Source organism: Heterodontus francisci, chromosome 13, assembly GCF_036365525.1.
Source record: "Heterodontus francisci isolate sHetFra1 chromosome 13, sHetFra1.hap1, whole genome shotgun sequence".
In the NCBI taxonomy this organism is placed as follows: Eukaryota; Metazoa; Chordata; class Chondrichthyes; order Heterodontiformes; family Heterodontidae; genus Heterodontus; species Heterodontus francisci.
In genome coordinates, this window is record NC_090383.1 from 111,645,074 (window position 1) to 111,662,579 (window position 17,506).

General features: G+C 45.8%; 1 protein-coding gene across 1 annotated transcript in view; it reads left to right on the top strand.

The window, feature by feature from the left end:
* The first annotated feature begins 398 nt into the window (after positions 1 to 398).
* Positions 399 to 17,506, top strand: part of tspan33b (tetraspanin 33b) — a 49,246-nt gene continuing 32,138 nt past the window's right edge. The window contains exon 1 of the mRNA XM_068044164.1: positions 399 to 509. Coding sequence (XP_067900265.1) covers positions 414 to 509 — 96 coding nt within the window. The 5' untranslated portion in view covers positions 399 to 413. The remainder of the gene's footprint in view (positions 510 to 17,506) is intronic.

Sequence of the window (17,506 nt, forward strand, 5' to 3'; positions counted from 1 at the left end):
AAGCCTTACTCTGAAGGTCAGAATGAAAGAGGAGGTCAAGGGCACAGCTATGTGTAAAATCATTGACTTCAGTAATTAGACAAATTTTTTTTAAAAAGCACTGCAGCTGGTCCTGTGTACCCTGGTGCCAAATGTGTCCCACCTAATGCTGAATCAGTATTCCCGCTTGTGTTGTGTCTGAGCTGCATGCATTTGGCTGATAAGAGAATGCGTCTATTTGTGGTACAGAACCAACTAGAGGCACTGAGTTGCAGTGTTCAGTAACAGGCAGGCTCATTCACACACACACACACTGCACAAGAACATCAAGCCAGAAGTCTGCTGACATTTTCTTTATCGCTTATCATTTGGCGGAGTCTTTTCTGTTTCCCTGTCCTGATAATTTTTCTTTTAGCAGCTGTTGAATTTCCACAATGGATCTTGGAAGAAGGTTGAACAGAGGTGCAAATATTACATTTATTAACCCCTGGATTAAGTATTATCTGTTTTTCTTCAGTTTCCTGTTCTGGGTAAGTAATTGCTGATATATTTACTGCCAGTTTTTTTTCCAGAACATGCATGCAGGTGCTTAATTTATTCTGTTTGAAGGTTAATTTTGCAGGACCTTCTGTAATATCTTCATCGTCCAGCAACAATATCCATCAGCTCTAGTTGAAGCTATCAGTGGGGGATTGAGCTTGTGTTCAAATTTATTTTGATTATTATTTGTCTGTGATTTGTAATCATTTTTTGAGGTGTCTATTTAAAAAAAAAACGATCATCCACTGTTTTAAGTCTTGGTGCAATTGTGCTTTCTGCTTTCATGAAATTTGCAGGAGCATTCACTGACACAGTGAGCCTGTCAGATCAGTTGTGTGTAGGAGCCGGGTGGCGTTAGGGGGGAAGGGGTAGCTGGGTAAAGGGGGATATTCCATCTGGTCTGAGGCGGCACTGATGCCTGAAATGGGTGGCGGTGACCTCCCATCTCCCTCCTTCCGCAGAGGTGTGTCGTAGAGTTGCGTCCTTGAGATTTCTATTGATTATTGCGTTCATTTTATGCAGAGTTCATCCCAAGAATATCTAAGAGCACTGGTTAATCAGTTAACACATCACTGGCTGGGCGTGCCCCTGCTCTGTCTGGCTCAGTTGAACATGAATGATCAGGGGAACAGAGTTCCCTTTCACCATGGTAATACAGTATTTAACCTCCTTCAGAGTCTTTCAAATCTAACCTGGCAAAAATATTACCAGTATTCCACAGTGGCTGTAATTATAAAACTAAATGATCGCCCATAGTGCTGTTTACAAGTAGTCTGGACCTGGAACATAGTGCTGACCATGTGAAGCTGGTTAATCTGGCCTGTCTAATCCCATAGCTCAGACACTCTCTGTGGGGGAGGGATCTAAACCTGCACGTTCAGAGGTCAATTAAAGGGTCATTGGCAGCTGCTTGCAAATGCCTGGCTCTTGTCCTCAGAGAGAGGCCGGATTAGCAAGGTCAGAAAAAAACAGAAGAAAATGACCAGTTTCACTTTCACACTGTGGGCTGAATTTTTTGAGGCCTCCAGCATCGGGGGGTGGGGGGGGGGGGGGGGTGTGGGTGGTGGTGGTGTGGCAGGGGGGCCCGGAAGATTCTTCCAAGAGAAGCCCACCACAACCTCCGATCCCGGGAAGGCTCCGCCGCATTTTACTGGCGGCAGTGAGGCCTCGGTGCGCACCCCCCTCCCCCACCGCCGCCGGGCGGCGGGGCCTTCTTTAAATATTAAAATTAATGAATAAACATGCAAATAAACTTACCTTGTCCCACGCTGATACTCTGGCTGCTGGCTGGAAGTCCCGCACCTTTGGAGCTCCGTTCCGTGGCGTGACACTGATGGGGAGGGGGGAGCTGTGAAATTTTCAGGTCAGGAGGGGCGCGGGAGAGGGGAAAACCACTCCAATTGCTTGTGGGGATGGTGGGAAGGGGTTGAGGGTCAAATGTTCTGAAGGTGAAAGATTGGTTTTCCCGGGGTATATGTAATTTTATTTGTTGTGAACTCATTGGAGAGGGGATGCAAAGTTCAAATAAAATTTTAATGCAAATATAAGTGCAGCGGGGCCTTTAACGATTTAAATTGACATGCAGGGCGTGAAGCCCTTTAAAAATGCACTGGCGCCTGCGTGGTGGCACTGGACGCCGTTGCCGGGGCCGGTGTGGCCGCCCCCTCTACATCATCGGGGGCAGGCCTTCCGTCCCCTCCATTTAAATGAGCCGCTGCGCGAAATATCGCAGGGGCTTGGCAATGGCGTATCCGCACCTGAAGACCGCCGACATCAGAGTGCACCACCACAGTCTGCGGCACGCTTATAAAATTCAGCCTTGTGATGCTTGGAGTGAGATGGGCATGCGTTAGATCTTTAAAAAATATTGCATAATATGCATATATTCACACGCGCACATATATTACTGATTCGTCATTCCTCAAACAATCTTTGGCCCAAGTGCACAGTATAGTGTATTACAAAGTTGAAAAACAAAAAACTTGCACTTAAAAGGCACCATATTGTGTTTCTCAGGAACATCTCCAAACCCTTAATTTGACTTGCCCCCAGCTTGCTGCCAGTGATGCTCTGAGCACTGCGCAATAGGAGCTGGAGTAGACCTCCCTTTCATTCCTCCTTTCAATTTTAACAGTCTCCCTTCTGTTCCAAGGCAGAGCTTCCACCATGTGGGGGGAGAAAATTGGCCTGACCCCTCTCTTGATTGCTATCCAGTGAACCCTGCTGGATATGTGCATGTATGTGACCATTGTATAAGGAGAGGTTTGAGTCTGCTGTGATGCTTCCTGACATTCATTGTCTATGTTGACATAAGAGAAACAACTGCTTGGGCAAAGTACTGAGGGGAGGTTGGGGCGGGGGTGGGTGATTGGGGGTGGGCGGGTTGTCTGTGGAACCATATCCGTGGAAGGAGTTAACGCCTTCAGTGTTAGTCCGAAATCAGTTCAATTAAATCAGACAAAGTGTGGTGTATGATGCACTCCAAGGTTGCCAAGATAAAGGAAGAATTGCATTTATATAACGCCTTATCATGTTTCTACATCTCAAAACCATTCACACACAATGATTAATTTGAAGTCAAGTGGTTGTTGTTAGCTGGACGGATATGGCAGCCATTTTATGCAATGCAAGATCCCAAAACAACAATGAAATAAATGACTTGGCAATCTGCTTTTGATAATGGCGGCTGAGGGAGGATTGTTGGCTACGACACCAAGATAACACCTGCCTCTTCTTTGAATGGTGCCATGGATTGTTACAAAAGTGCTTCCATATTTTTTGTTAAGTATATGTTTTTGAGGACTTATATTTAAATTGTGGAGATGGAGTCATTGGAAGGCTAAAGATTTAATAGAAGATGGTCTTTGATTTGTTGTTGACAGTTCATTGAAAGGACACTAAGATGTTTAAAAACAGCCTTGCTGGAAGTCATGTGCTTTAAGCAACAAACGACAGAAACCTTGGTGACCTGGGGAAAATGTTTACAGAGAAGCGGCAGGTCAAATTTATAGGGGTCAGGAAGCTTGTCTATAGAAATATCGTTTTTGGTTTCACTTTGAACAGTGTGAACTGTGTGTGAACTGTTTTGAAGATAGTTGGAGAAAATCAGCCAAGAGAGCAGCCACCATCAGCTCACCCTCTTCTGTCTCTTTGAGAACTTGAGAATCAAGTGTAAGAAATAGAGAAACTGATGCTGCATTTCTCCTGGAAAGCCTGCCAAACTGATCCTCAATGTCGCCTGAAAAGAACTGCTCCAGAAAGATCCCTGTGACAGCCATCTATGTGTATTTGGGATGCCAGATCAAAAAGAGACAACTGACATCTTTCCATATCTTCTCATTTTTTCTTCAAGAATTAGCAAGCATTTGGCTAAAGTATTCATTTCTGTCTTTTTTCTTTGTAACAGACCTCTGCAGAGAGAATTTCTGTATTTTTTCAGTGTGTGAGTGAGTTTGTGTATGGGAATTTAATGCTTCATTACTAGTTAAGTCTTGTTTTATAATAATCTGATAATTTTGTTGTTTATTGAAGAAACCTGGTTGGTGTATTTTATTCTGGGATAAAAAGTAACGTATATGATTGACTGCATCGGTAAACTGGGTAAACGTTTAAAAAAATATATGTTGTGACCTGTGGGGATGTGGAACTAGAAAAGACAGTGCACGCTTCCCGCCTCGGTCATAGCAGGATCTTAAAAGACCATCTGAACCACTGGATCAGGCAGATGGGATCACAGTTAAACCTTCCATTCGAAGAATAGACTTGTGCAGAAACTCTCGGCTGTGGCCAGATCTGTTTCTGACATATGTGACTTGTCTACAGGGTACTGAGGTGGGCAGTGGCACGATTGTGCCAGTGTTTTTTTTATTTGTTCATGGGATGTGGGCATCGCTGCCAAGACCAGCATTGACTGCCTATCTCTAATTGCCCTTGATAAAGTGGTGGTGAGCTGCCTTCTTGAACCGTTATAGTCCTTGAGGTGTAGGTACACCCACAGTGCTGTTAGGGAAGGATTTTGACCCAGCGACAGGGAAAGAAAGAAAAACTTGCATTTATATAGCACTTTTCACTACCACCGGATGTCCCAAAACGCTTTACAGCCAATCAAGTACTTTTGAGCTGTAGTCACTGTTGTAATGTAGGAAACGTTGCAGCCAATTTGCACACAGCAAGCTCCCACAAACAGCAATGTGATAATGATCAGATAATCTGTTTGGTGTCGTTGATTGATAAATATTGTCCAAGACACTAGGAATAGCTCCCTTGCTGTTCTTCAAAATAGTGCCTTGGGATCTTTTATGTTTATCTGAGAGGGCAGACAGAGCCTTGGTTAAACATCTCATCCAAAAGACAGTGTACTGGAACATCAGCATGAATTTTTGTGCTCAAGGCCTGGATTGGGACTTGAACTCAGAACCTGTGAATCAGAATCAAGAGTGCTACTAACTGAGCCACGACTGACAGCAAAGGAGTGGTGATATATTTCCGAGTCAAGATGGGGTGTGACTTGGAGGTGAGCTTGCAGGTGGTGGTATTCCCATGCACCTGCTGCCCTTGTTCTTCTAGGTGGTAATAGTAAGATTTGGAAGGTGCTATCAAAGGAGCCTTGGCGAGTTGCTGTAGTGCACCTGATAGACACACTGCAGCCACTTTGTGCTGTTGGTGGAGGGAGTGAATGTTTAAGGTGGTAAATGTTGAGTGGGCTGCTTTGTTCTGGATGGTGTCGAACTTCTTGAGTATTGTTGGAGCTGCACTCATCCAGACATTTGGGGAGTATTCCATTACACTCCTGACTTGTGCCTTGTAGATGGTGGACAGACTGTGGGGGACAGACTGTGGGGAAAATGCTAGAGTCCATTATAAAAGATGTAATAGCAGAGCACTTGGAAAACAATGACAGGATCGGACAATGTCAACATGGATTTACGAAAGGGAAATCATGCTCGACAAATCTACTGGAATTTTTTGAGGATGTAACTAGTAGAATAGATAAGGGAGAACCAGTGGATGTGGTGTATTTGAAATTTCAGAAGGCTTTCGATAAGGTCCCACATAAGAAATTAGCATGCAAAATTAAAGCACATGGAATTGGGGGTAAGGTACTGACATGGATAGAGAACTGGTTGACAAACAGGAAACAAAGTGTAGGAATAAACGGGTCTTTTTCCAAGTGGCAGGTAGTGACTAGTGGGGTGCTGCAGGGATCGGTGCTCGGACCCCAGCTATTCACAATATATATTAATGATATAGATGAGGGAATTAAATGTAATATATCCAAATTTGCAGATGACACAAAGCTGGGTGGGAGTGTGAGCTGTGAGGAGGATGCAGAGAAGCTGCAGTGTGATTTGGACAGGTTGAGTGAGCGGGCAAATACATGGCAGATGCAGTATAATGTGGATAAATGTGAGGTTATCCACTTTGGTGGCAAAAACAGAAAAGCAGATTATTATCTGAATGGCGATAGATTGGGAAAGGGGAAGGTGCAGCGAGACCTGGGTCTCCTTGTGCACCCAGTCACTGAAAGTAAGCATGCAGGTGCAACAGGCAGTAATAAAGGCAAATGGCATGTTGGCCTTCATAGCGAGAGGATTCGAGTACATGAGCAGGGATGTCTTGTTGCAATTATACAAGGCCTTGGTGAGACCACACATGGAATATTGTGTGCAGTTTTGGTCTCCTTATCTGAGGAAAGATGTTCTTGCTATGGAGGGAGTGCAGCGAAGGTTCACCAGACTGATTCCTGGGATGGCAGGACTGACGTATGAAGAGAGATTGGGTCAATTAGGCTTATATTCGCTAGAGTTTAGAAGAATGAGAGGGGATCTCATAGAAACCTACAAAATTCTAACAGGACTGGACAGACTAGATGCAGGAAGGATGTTCCCGATGGCAGGGGAGTCCAGGACCAGGGGTCACAGTCTAAGGATAAGGGGTAAGCCATTTAGGACTGAGATGAGGAGGGATTTCTTCACCCAGAGAGTGGTGAACCTGTGGAATTCTCTACCACAGAAAGCAGTTGAGGCCAAATCATTAAATATATTCAAGAAAGAGTTAGATATAGTTCTTAGGGCTAAAGGAATCAAGGGATACAGGGAGAAAGCGGGAACAGGGTACTGAGTTTGGATGATCAGCCATGATCGTATGGAATGGCGGTGCAGACTCAAAGGGCCGAATGACCTACTTTTGCTCCTATTTTTTCTATGTTTTCTATGTTTCTATGAGTCAGGAGGTGAGTTACTCACTGCAGAATTCCCAGCTTCTGACCTGCTGTTGTAGCCACAGTATTTATGTGCCTGGTCCAGTCAAGTTTCTGGTCAATGTAACCCACGGGATGTTGATGGTGGAGGATTCAGCAATAGTAATGCTGTGAATGTCAAGGAGAGATGGTTGGGTCCTGTCTTGTCGGAGATGGTTATTGCTTGGCACTTGTGTAGCACAAATGTTACTTGACGCTTATCAGTCATGGCCTGAATGTTGTCCTGGTCTTGCTGCATGTGAGCAGGGACTGTTTCAGTATCTGAGAAGTTACGAATGAGACTGAACACTGTGTGAACATCCCCACTTCTGATCTTATGATGGAGTGAAGATCATTCATAAAGTAGCTGATGATGGTTGGACATAGGACATTGTCCTGAGGAACTCCTGCACCAATGTCCTGGGACTGAGATGATTAGTCTCCAACAACCACAACCATCTTCCTTTGTGCGAGGTATGACTCCAACCAGCTTTCCCCCCTGATTTACATTGATTTCAATTTTACTATGGTTCCTCAATGCCACACTCGGTCAAATGCTCCCTTGATGTCAAGGACAACCACTTTCACCTCACCCCTGGATTTCAGCTCTTTTGTCCATGTTTTGACCAAAACTGTAATGAGGTCTGGAGTCGTGTGGTCCTAGCAGAACCCAAACTGAGCATTGGTGAGCAGGTTATTGCTGAGTGAGTACCAGTTGATAGCACTGTTGACAACACCTTTCATCACTTTGCTGATGATTGAGGGTAGACTGATGGGGCGGTAATTGGCCAGTTTGAATTGGTCCTTCTTTTGGACAGGACATACCTGGCAATTTTCCACATTTTTTTTTATTCATTCATGGGATGTGGGCATCGCTGGCCAGGCCAGCATTTATTGCCCATCCTTAATTGCCCTTGAGAAGGTGGTGGTGAGCTGCCTTCTTGAACCGCTGCAGTCCATTTGGGGTAGGTATACCCACAGTGCTGTTAGGAAGGGAGTTCCAGGATTTTGACCCAGCGACAGTGAAGGAACGGCGATATAGTTCCAAGTCAGGATGGTGTGTGACTTGGAGGGGAACTTGCAGGTGGTGGTGTTCCCATGAATTTGCTGCCTTTGTCCTTCTAGTTGGTAGAGGTCGCGGGTTTGGAAGGTGCTGTCGAAGGAGCCTTGGTGCATTGCTGCAGTGCATCTTGTAGATGGTACACACTGCTGCCACTATGCGTCGGTGGTGGAGGGAGTGAATATTTGTAGATGGGGTGCCAATCAAGCGGGCTGCTTTGTCCTGGATGGTGTGGAACTTCTTGAGTGTTGTTGGAGCTGCACCCATCCAGGCAAGTGGAGAGTATTCCATCACACTCCTGACTTGTGCCTTGTAGATGGTGAACAGGCTTTGGGGAGTCAGGAGGTGAGTTACTCGCCTCAGGATTCCTGCTCTTGTAGCCACGGTATTTATATGGCTACTCCAGTTCAGTTTCTGGTCAATGGTAGCCCCTAGGATGTTGATAGTGGGGGATTCAGCGATGGTAATGCTGTTGGATGTCAAGGGGAGATGGTTAGATTCTCTCTTGTTGGAGATGGTCATTGCCTGGCACTTGTGTAGCGCGAATGTTACTTGCCACTTATCAGCCCAAGCCTGGATATTGTCCAGGTCTTGCTGCATTTCTACATGGACTGCTTCAGTATCTGAGGAGTCACGAATGGTGCTGAACATTGTGCAATCAACAGCAAACATCCCCACTTCTGACCTTATGATTGAAGGAAGGTCATTGATGAAGCAGCTGAAGATGGTTGGGCCCAGGACACTACCCTGAGGAACTCCGGCAGTGATGTCCTGGAGCTCAGATGATTGACCTCCAACAACCACAACCATTTTCTTTTGCGCTAGGTATGACTTCAGCCAGTGGAGGGTTTTCCCCCTGATTCCCATTGACCTCAGTTTTGCTAGGGCTCCTTGATGCCATACTCGGTCAAATGCTGCCTTGATGTCAAGGGCAGTCACTCTCACCTCACCTCTTGAGTTCAGCTCTTTTGTCCATGTTTGAACCAAGGCTGTAATGAGGTCAGGAGCTAAGTGGCCCTGGCGGAACCCAAACTGAGCGTCACTGAGCAGGTTATTGCTAAGCAAGTGCTGCTTGATGGCACTGTTGATGACACCTTCCATCATTTTACTGATGATTGAGAGTAGGCTGATGGGGTGGTAATTGGCCGTGTTGGACCTGTCCTGCTTTTTGTGTACAGGACATACCTGGGCAATTTTCCACATTGCAGGGTAGATGCCAGTGTTGTAGCTGTACTGGAACAGCTTGGCTAGGGTCGCGGCAAGTTCTTCAGTACTATTGCCGGAATATTGTCAGGGCCCATAGCTTTTGCAGTATCCAATGCCTTCAGTCGTTTCTTGATATCACGCGGAGTGAATCGAATTGGCTGAAGTCTGGCATCTGTGATGCTGGGGACTTCAGAAGGAGGCCGAGATGGATCATCAACTCAGCACTTCTGGCTGAAGATTGTTGCAAATGCTTCTGCCTTATCTTTCGCACTGATGTGCTGGGCTCCCCCATCATTGAGGATGGGGATATTTGTGGAGCCACCTCCTCCAGTTAGTTGTTTAATTGTCCACCACCATTCATGGCTGGATGTGGCAGGACTGCAGAGCTTAGATCTGATCCGTTGGTTATGGGATCGCTTAGCTCTGTCTATCGCATGCTGCTTACGCAGTTTGGCACGCAGATAGTCCTGTGTTGTAGCTTCACCAGGTTGACACCTCATTTTGAGGTATGCCTGGTGCTGCTCCTGGCATTCCCTACTGCACTCTTCATTGAACCAGGGTTGGTCTCCTGGCTTGATGGTAATGGTAGAGTGGGGGATATGCCAGGCCATGAGGTTACAGATTGTGGTTGAGTACAATTCTGCTGCTGCTGATGGCCCACAGCGCCTCATGGATACCCAGTTTTGCATTGCTAGATCTGTTCGAAATCTATCCCATTTAGCACTGTGATAGTGTCACACAACACGATGGACGGTATCCTCAATGTGAAGGCGGGACTTCGTCTCCAGAAGGACTGTGCAGTGGTCACTCCTACCAATACAGTCATGGACAGAAGCATCTTCGTCAGGCACATTGGTGAGGATGAGGTCAAGTATGTTTTTCCCTCGTGTTGGTTCCCCCACCACCTGCCGCAGACCCAGTCCAGCAGCTATTCCTTTCGGACTCGGCCAGCTAGGTCAGTAGTGGTGCTACCGAGCCACTCTTGGTGATGGACATTGAAGTCCCCCACCCAGAGTACATTTTGTGCCCTTGCCACCCTCAGTGCTTCCTCCAAGTGGTGTTCAACATGGTGGAGTACTGAGTCATCAGCTGAGGGAGGGCGGTAGGTGGTAATCAGTCGGAGGTTACCTTGCCCATGCTTGACCTGATGCCATGAGACTTCATGGGGTCCGGAGTCGATGTTGAGGGCTCCCAGGGCAACTCCCTCCCTACTGTATACCACTGTCCCGTCACCTCTGCTGGGCCTGTCCTGCCGGTGGGACAGGACATACCCGACGATGGTGATTGCAGTGTCTGGGACATTGACTGTAAGGTATGATTCCGTGAGTATGACTATGTCAGGCTGTTGCTTGACTAGTCTGTGGGACAGCTCTCCCAACTTTGGCACAAGCCCCCAGATGTTAGTAAGGAGGACTTTGCAGGGTCGACAGGGCTGTGTTTGCCGTTGTCGTTTCCGGTGTCTAAGTCAATGCCGGGTGGTCCATCCAGTTTCATTCCTTTTTCTAGACTTTGTGGCGGTTCGGTACAACTGAGTGGCTTGCTAGGCCATTTCAGAGGGCATTTAAGAGTTAACCACATTGCCAGTGTGGTTGCTGTATTGGAACAGCTTTGCTAGGGGAACGTCTAGTTCTGGAGCCAAGCCTGGATGTTGTCAGGGCCTGTAGCCTTTGCTGCGTCCAGTGTGGTGAGTTATTAAATGACTAAACACTAACCATTGGTGTGGGTTCCTCTGACATACTGATAATATTTTATACTGGGGAATTAAATATTTTGGATGACTACGCCCCTATGAAATGTCATGGAACGTTTTACAACGTTAAAGACGTTATATAAATTAAAATCATTGTTTCCCTTTTCGGCACCCAATATCATCAAATTTAGTGCAAAAATAGAGACAGTTCTAGAAGTGAGTTTATGTGAACAAGGTTTGTTCCAGATCTGGGGTGTGTATTCAGGCAGGACAGACCCCACTGTATCTACGAGAAAAAAATCCCTCTTTGCCTTGCATTTATCCCAATGTGCCAATTCTATGTATATGGATATAGGTGTGTTTGATGCACAGAGGAATTTCCCCTCCAATGTTGTATGCACTGAATGTTTGAAGCTCAAACCCTAAAATGAGACTGACAGGGTCCTCCATTGACAGACCATTTCGTTAAGATTTTGGCTGCGTATTGAAATGCACAAATAGAGCTGAAAACTCATCTACATGTGGCATTACAGCCATGTTGGTTTCAATTTCACGCCCCCACCATACTGCCATAACCCATTGATTATGTCACACATACATTCTTGAATCCCACTCCATACCATTGGAGACAACCATTTGTTACTAAAAACAAACACAGTCAAACAGCATGAAGGAAGATCAATCTTAGATCTGATGAACCATTTCACAGTTGGACTAGCACGACAGAAAATAAGCGAATATGAAACAGAGACTGCACATTCTTTCTAAAGAGAAACTGCCTCTGAGATCTCAAACTGCTTTCGCTATTGAGGAGAATCTTTTCACAGCAATCTGCGAGTCTTCACAGCTGACGTTTGGAAATACAATCCTTCAAACATCTGCTCTGATGGACATTAAGGATTCTGTGGCATTACTCGAAGAGGCGTAGGGAGTTCCCTCAGTGTCCCGTCTGACATTCCTTCCTCCACCATAAACAAATCAGCTGGTATTACTCATTTTGCTAGCACAGAAAGCCTGTCATGTTTGCTCACACAACAATCACTGCTGCTCAAAAAACAGTTTGTGAAACACCTTAAGACATGAAAGGTGCTCTGTAAATGAAAATATTGTTTCACTGTTTTACAACTCATTTTTGTTTTACAAAAGTAAAATACTGCAGATGCTGGAAATCTGAAATAAAAACAGAAAATGCTGGAAATACTCAGCTGGTTATGTGGACAGCTTCTGGGGAGAGAGAAACAGAGTTAACATTTCAGGTCTGTGACCTTTTATCAGAACTGGGAAACGTTAGAAGTGTAATAGGTTTTAAGCAAGTGAAATGGGGGGAGGGTGGGAAAAAGAACAAAGGGAAGGACTGTGATAGGGCAGCGGGCAGTAGAGATTCAGTGACAAAAGGCTGCATGGTGCAAAGCCAAAGTGTGTGATAATGGGACAAGTAAAGTTATATGTCTTCCTTTTTCCTCAACCGAGGATTCCCCCCACTGTGGTTGACAGGGCCCTCAACCGTGTCTGACCGTTTCCTGCACTTCTGTCCTCATCTCGTTCCCCTCCCTCCCAGACCCATGATAGGATTCTTCTTGTCCTCACCTTCCACCCCACCAGCCTCTGTATTCAACAGATCATCCACCTTACAGGAATAGGGGTGTGTGGAGGTGTAGTCAAGGTAGCTGTGGGAGTCAGTGGGCTGATTGGTAACCTATCCCCAGAGATGTCAAGGAAGGGAAGGCAAGAGTCAGAAATGACCATGTGAAGGTGAGGGAAGAGTGGAAATTGGAAGCGTAGTCAATGAAATTTTTCAGTTCAGGGCGAGAGCAGGAAATGACACCAATGCAGTCATCAGTGTACTGGAAAAAGAGGTGAGGGAGGGGCCCTGAGTAGAACTGGAACAAAGAATGTTCCACATGTCCCACATAAAGGCAGGCATAGCTAGGACCCATGCAGGTATCCATAGCAACACCTTTTATTTGGAGGAAGCGAGTGGAGTTGAAGGAGAAGTTGTCAATGTGAGAACAAGTTCAGCCAGGCGCAGGAGGGTGGTGGTGGATGGGGACTGGTTGGGCTTCTGTTCATGGAAAGTGGAGGGCCCTCAAACCATCCTGGTGGGGGATGGACGTACATGTTGAAAAGGAGACGTGAGGGCCAGGAAACTGGAAACTGTTGAAGTGACAGAGGGCATTGGAAGAGTCAAAAATGTAGGTGCAAAGAGACTACACAAAGGGAGGAAAGATAGAGTTGAGATAGGAAGAAAACCATTCAGTGCACAGGAACAGGCCGAATCGATGGGTCTATCCAGGCAGTTCTGTTTGTGGATTTTGGGAAGGAGGTAGAAGCGGGTTGTTTGGATTTGGGGGACTATGAGTTTGGGGCTGTGGAGGGAAGTTATGCAGAGGAGATGAGGTCAGTGCCAATCCTGGAGACAATAGCTTGATGTTCGGTGTTGGGGCCATGGTCCGAGGGAGGTAGGAAGAAGTATCAGAGAGTTGGCATTCGGACTCTGCTAGGTAGCGTTGGGTACTCCCTTGTCAGCAGGTTTGATATTAGGGTTGGACCTGAGAATGTTGCAAATTCAGAGGGAGATAGGTTAGAGTGAGTGAGGGGAGCAGAGAAATTGAGACGACCGATGTCACACCAGCAGTTCCCAATGAAAAGATCTAGTGAGGGTAAGAGGGAGGGGTCCAGGTGGAGGGAGAATACTGAAGATGAGTAAAAGGATCCGCTGTGGAGAGAAGACCCCTGGCCAAAGAAGTGGTGGAGGCAGCAGAAGAAGCGTTCAGCATCATGCCAAGGTCAAAGTTCATTGAGGTGGATGCGTAAGGGGATGAAGCTGAGGCCTTTGCCAAGGGCTGATTATTCAGAGTCAGAGACGGTGAATGCAAGGCAAGGGGTGAGATTTGAAGAAGGGATGGGCTCAGAGGGAAGTGAAGTGGCAGGAGGATCCAGAAGGGTATTGGTACCCTCCACATGGACCCCTCCCTCTGGCCTCTGACCCTCTGTAGATCTTTTCATTAAGAACTGCCAATGTGACATGGGTTGTCTCAATTTCTGTGCTCCCCTCACTCACTCTAACCTCTCTCCCAACTTGCAGCATTTGCAATCCTTCATACCTGAAAGCAAGATAAAAAAAAAGTTTATTTATAAAGTGTCGGATGAGGGAGAGGATGAAATTAAACTGCAGAACAGGACAGCTTTGCAATAGAGTGCTGCTTAAGAGAGAGATCGAGAGTGAACATGTGGCAGCACGTGGCGTTTTTGTTTTGTTCACAAACACGTGACACTATCATGTAAACAGTGTCAAAACACAGCACTGTTCCCCACATAACCCAGGCAGTGTGCAAGAGGGACATGTCCTTAGGATCTTACATTACGGGTTGCGGGAGGTTGAGGGGAGATGGGAGGCCTTGTGGGGAGCTTCAGGGCAGATCAGAAGAGTCGGGGAGGCGGGGATCTGATCGCGGTGAGTTGGTCAGGCAGACAGGCTGGATCCCATAAATGGGTGGAAAGGAACTGGCAAACCTGGATGTCCAGAGTTAAACTTCAAATGGTGACTACAAATGAGGCGTGCAGCCTCATTATAATATTTAAAGTGCCAACTTGCCGCCTTGGAGCTGTTTGGTTGCCCGGCTACTGTTAAAACCAGGTAGGCAGGTTGGGGTCGGGATTCAGACTTTTAACCGTCTAACCACCACCCACCACCTCCCCCACCCAAACCAAACCCGCCCATTTTCTAGAGTTAAAGTTCTCCCCAAAATGTCTGAATGAGTGTTCTTGCACATCAGCACGAGGAAACAACTGGAGAATGAGGGATTTAATTTTTAAAACTGAGCACTGCTCGCAGTTGTTTCTGGGTTTTTTTTTGCTTTAGTGCCATGTTAATTAGACTGTGAAAATGTTTTATCTACGCTAATCTCATTCTTTTTGTGACTGATAGTGACTGCTTTGCATTCCGAGCTGAATGAAGACTGATTGGCGATTCTGCAAAAACTGCCCTTGCTGCGTTCATTACTGTTTGCACAGCATTTCATACATCATTTATATAACCTACAGTCCATCATTAAAGGTAGTGTTATGAACGCTGAATTTTGTAACATGATTATGTTTTTAAAAGTTGTGGTTTTTAAACATTTAAGATGGAGTCTGGAAGGTCAGGTGACTTCACATCCTCTTTGCTAAAGGACAAAACAGAAATCTTGGTTGCCAGGGCAACAGAGAACACAGATCAATGACCTTTTTGGAAAAAACAGAAACTACAGGGGTAACACCTGAAAAACAATGGGTTTCACCCTCCCAGACTTTTGGATCATAAACAAGGAGTCAGTGATTCTGAAGATACAAATGTACCAAGCACCTGTTAACACCTGGGAACAATGGAAGACCCAGGTGGTTCTGTGGAACCAGACTTTTGGACTTTGCATATTGGAACAGGACAATAATCTGTTGCCTTTTGAGTCTGGATAAATTTAACAGATTTTCTGAAGGCAGACTGGCTGTCAGAAGTGAACCAGTGGTTGCAGCCTCAGAGAAGGCTGTAAGGAAGACAACCAGCGGTGGCGGCCTTGAGAGAGAGGGAGAACCTGCTCTCAGAAGCCTGATACATTAAAAGGCTGTGAAGACGTGAATCTGTTTTGAAAGCTGAAGCTTGCAGAGAAGTCGAAGACCAGCAGAATCACCAGTAATCACCTTGTTCATGACAACCAGGTTGGAAGTGCTCAGAGAAGTAAGTGAAGAGGACATTGATTTTTGAAAGGGTCTGGGAGATTACAACTGGGAGGAATTTGGGATTTTTAACCACAAAGGATTTCGCCATCAAAGAGGACTATGTAAAGTATAAGTGTGATGTGAAGTTTCCAAGTATTTTAATAAGTAATAAAAAACTTTCTTTGTTACGGTATCAGCTACTTACAAAGTACTATTTAGTTAATAGGGATTTATTTTAGTTTAGTTGTTAGAATAAAAGTCCTAAAACGTGAAATCTTGTTGTGTAATTCTTTACATTGGTCTGGTGGTTCATATCTTGTATTTTAACGTTAACGGTCTCACTGAGATCTTAACAATAGCAAGCAGGCTCCATGATTATGAGATTATGAGACCGTGTTCATACTCAATGACGTAACTATACCTTCAGATTGTCCAGTTTACCCCATTAATTCTATCTTGCAATGACCACAAGTAATCATATGCTTCAGAAAATGTTTAAATGAAATGTAAATGTGGATGTAATCTGTGTTATAGAAGGGGTCAGGCGCCTTAGAGGACCATTGAAGCAAATTTGTCTCTAATGTACTTTATGTACTGTCACATGTGAATTGTATTGTAATACCATAGAGTCATATACAGCATAGAAGAGGGCCATTCAGCCCATTGAGTCCATGCCAGCTCTTCGCAGAGCAATCCAGTCAGTTTTACTCCCCGCTCGATCCCCATAGCCCAGCAGGTTTATTTCCTTCACGTTCCCATCCAATTTCCTTTTGAAATCCTTGATTGTCTCCACTTCCACCACTCTCGTGGGCAGCGAGTTGCAGGTCATTACCACCCGCTGCGTAGAAAAGTTCCTCCTCACATCCCCCCTGCATCTTTTGCCCAAAACCTTCAATCTGTGTCCCCTAGTCCTTGTACTATCAGTTAGTGGGGATAGTTTTTTCTTGTCCAACTTATCTAAGCCTGTCATAATCCTGTACACCTCTATCAAATCTCCCCTCAAACTCCTTTGCTCCAGGGAGAACTCCAGCTTTTCCAAATCAGGGCTATCCCTCCTCCTTTGCCATTCTGTCTGTCTGTCCGAAATATTGTGTACCCTGGAATATTTATTTCCCAACCTTGATCTCCTCGTAACCATGTCTCGGTATTGGCAATTAGATCTAGATCATTTACCTCTATTCGTGCCACTAGTTCATCTGTCCTATTACAGATGCTTCGTGCATTCAGCTAAAGGAACTTCAATTTCATTTTTTTACCTCTATTCCTTGCAATGACCTTATTTGCACAATTTTTGTTTAACTCTCTGTCCCTTCCTGTCCCATTCTGTTGGGAGTTACCCACATCACTATCCTGCTCCAATGCCCTGATCTCTCTCTTTGGCTTTCTAAATTTCCCTTTACCCAAACCCCCTGTTAGTTTAAAGCCCTGTCCACAGCCCTAGTTATGCGATTGGCCAGGACACCAGTTCCAGCCCGGTTCAAGTGAAGCCCATCCCAACGGAATAGCTCCCTCTTCCCTGAGTGCTGACGCCAGTGCCCCAAGAATCGAACCCCTTCTTCCCAACCACTATTTGAGCCACACGTTTAGTACTCCAATCTGCTTGATCCTGTGCCAATTTGCCTGTGGCTCAGGTAGCAATCCAGAGATGATGACCTTTGGTGTTCTGTGTTTTAGTTTGGACCTTAACTCCTCAAATTCTCTAAGCAGAACATCATTTCTGGTTCTACCTACGTCATTAGTTCCCACGACAACTGGATCCTCCCCCTCCCACTCCAGGTTCCTCTCCAGCCGCGAGGAGATGTCCTTAACCTTGGCACCGGGCAGGCAACACAGCTGTTGGAGCTCCTGATCACGGCTGTAGAGAACAGTATCTATCCCCCTGACTATACTGTCTCCTATCACTACCACATTCCTCTTCACTCCCCCCACTGGAATGACATCTTTCACCATGGTGCCATGGTCAGTCCGCTCATCCACCTTGCAGTCCTTCTCTTCATCCACACAGGTAGCAAGGACCTCGTACATGTTGGACAAGGTCAGAGGCTGAGGCTCCTCCATCACTACATGCTGATTCCCCCTACTTGCCTCAGTCACGGTC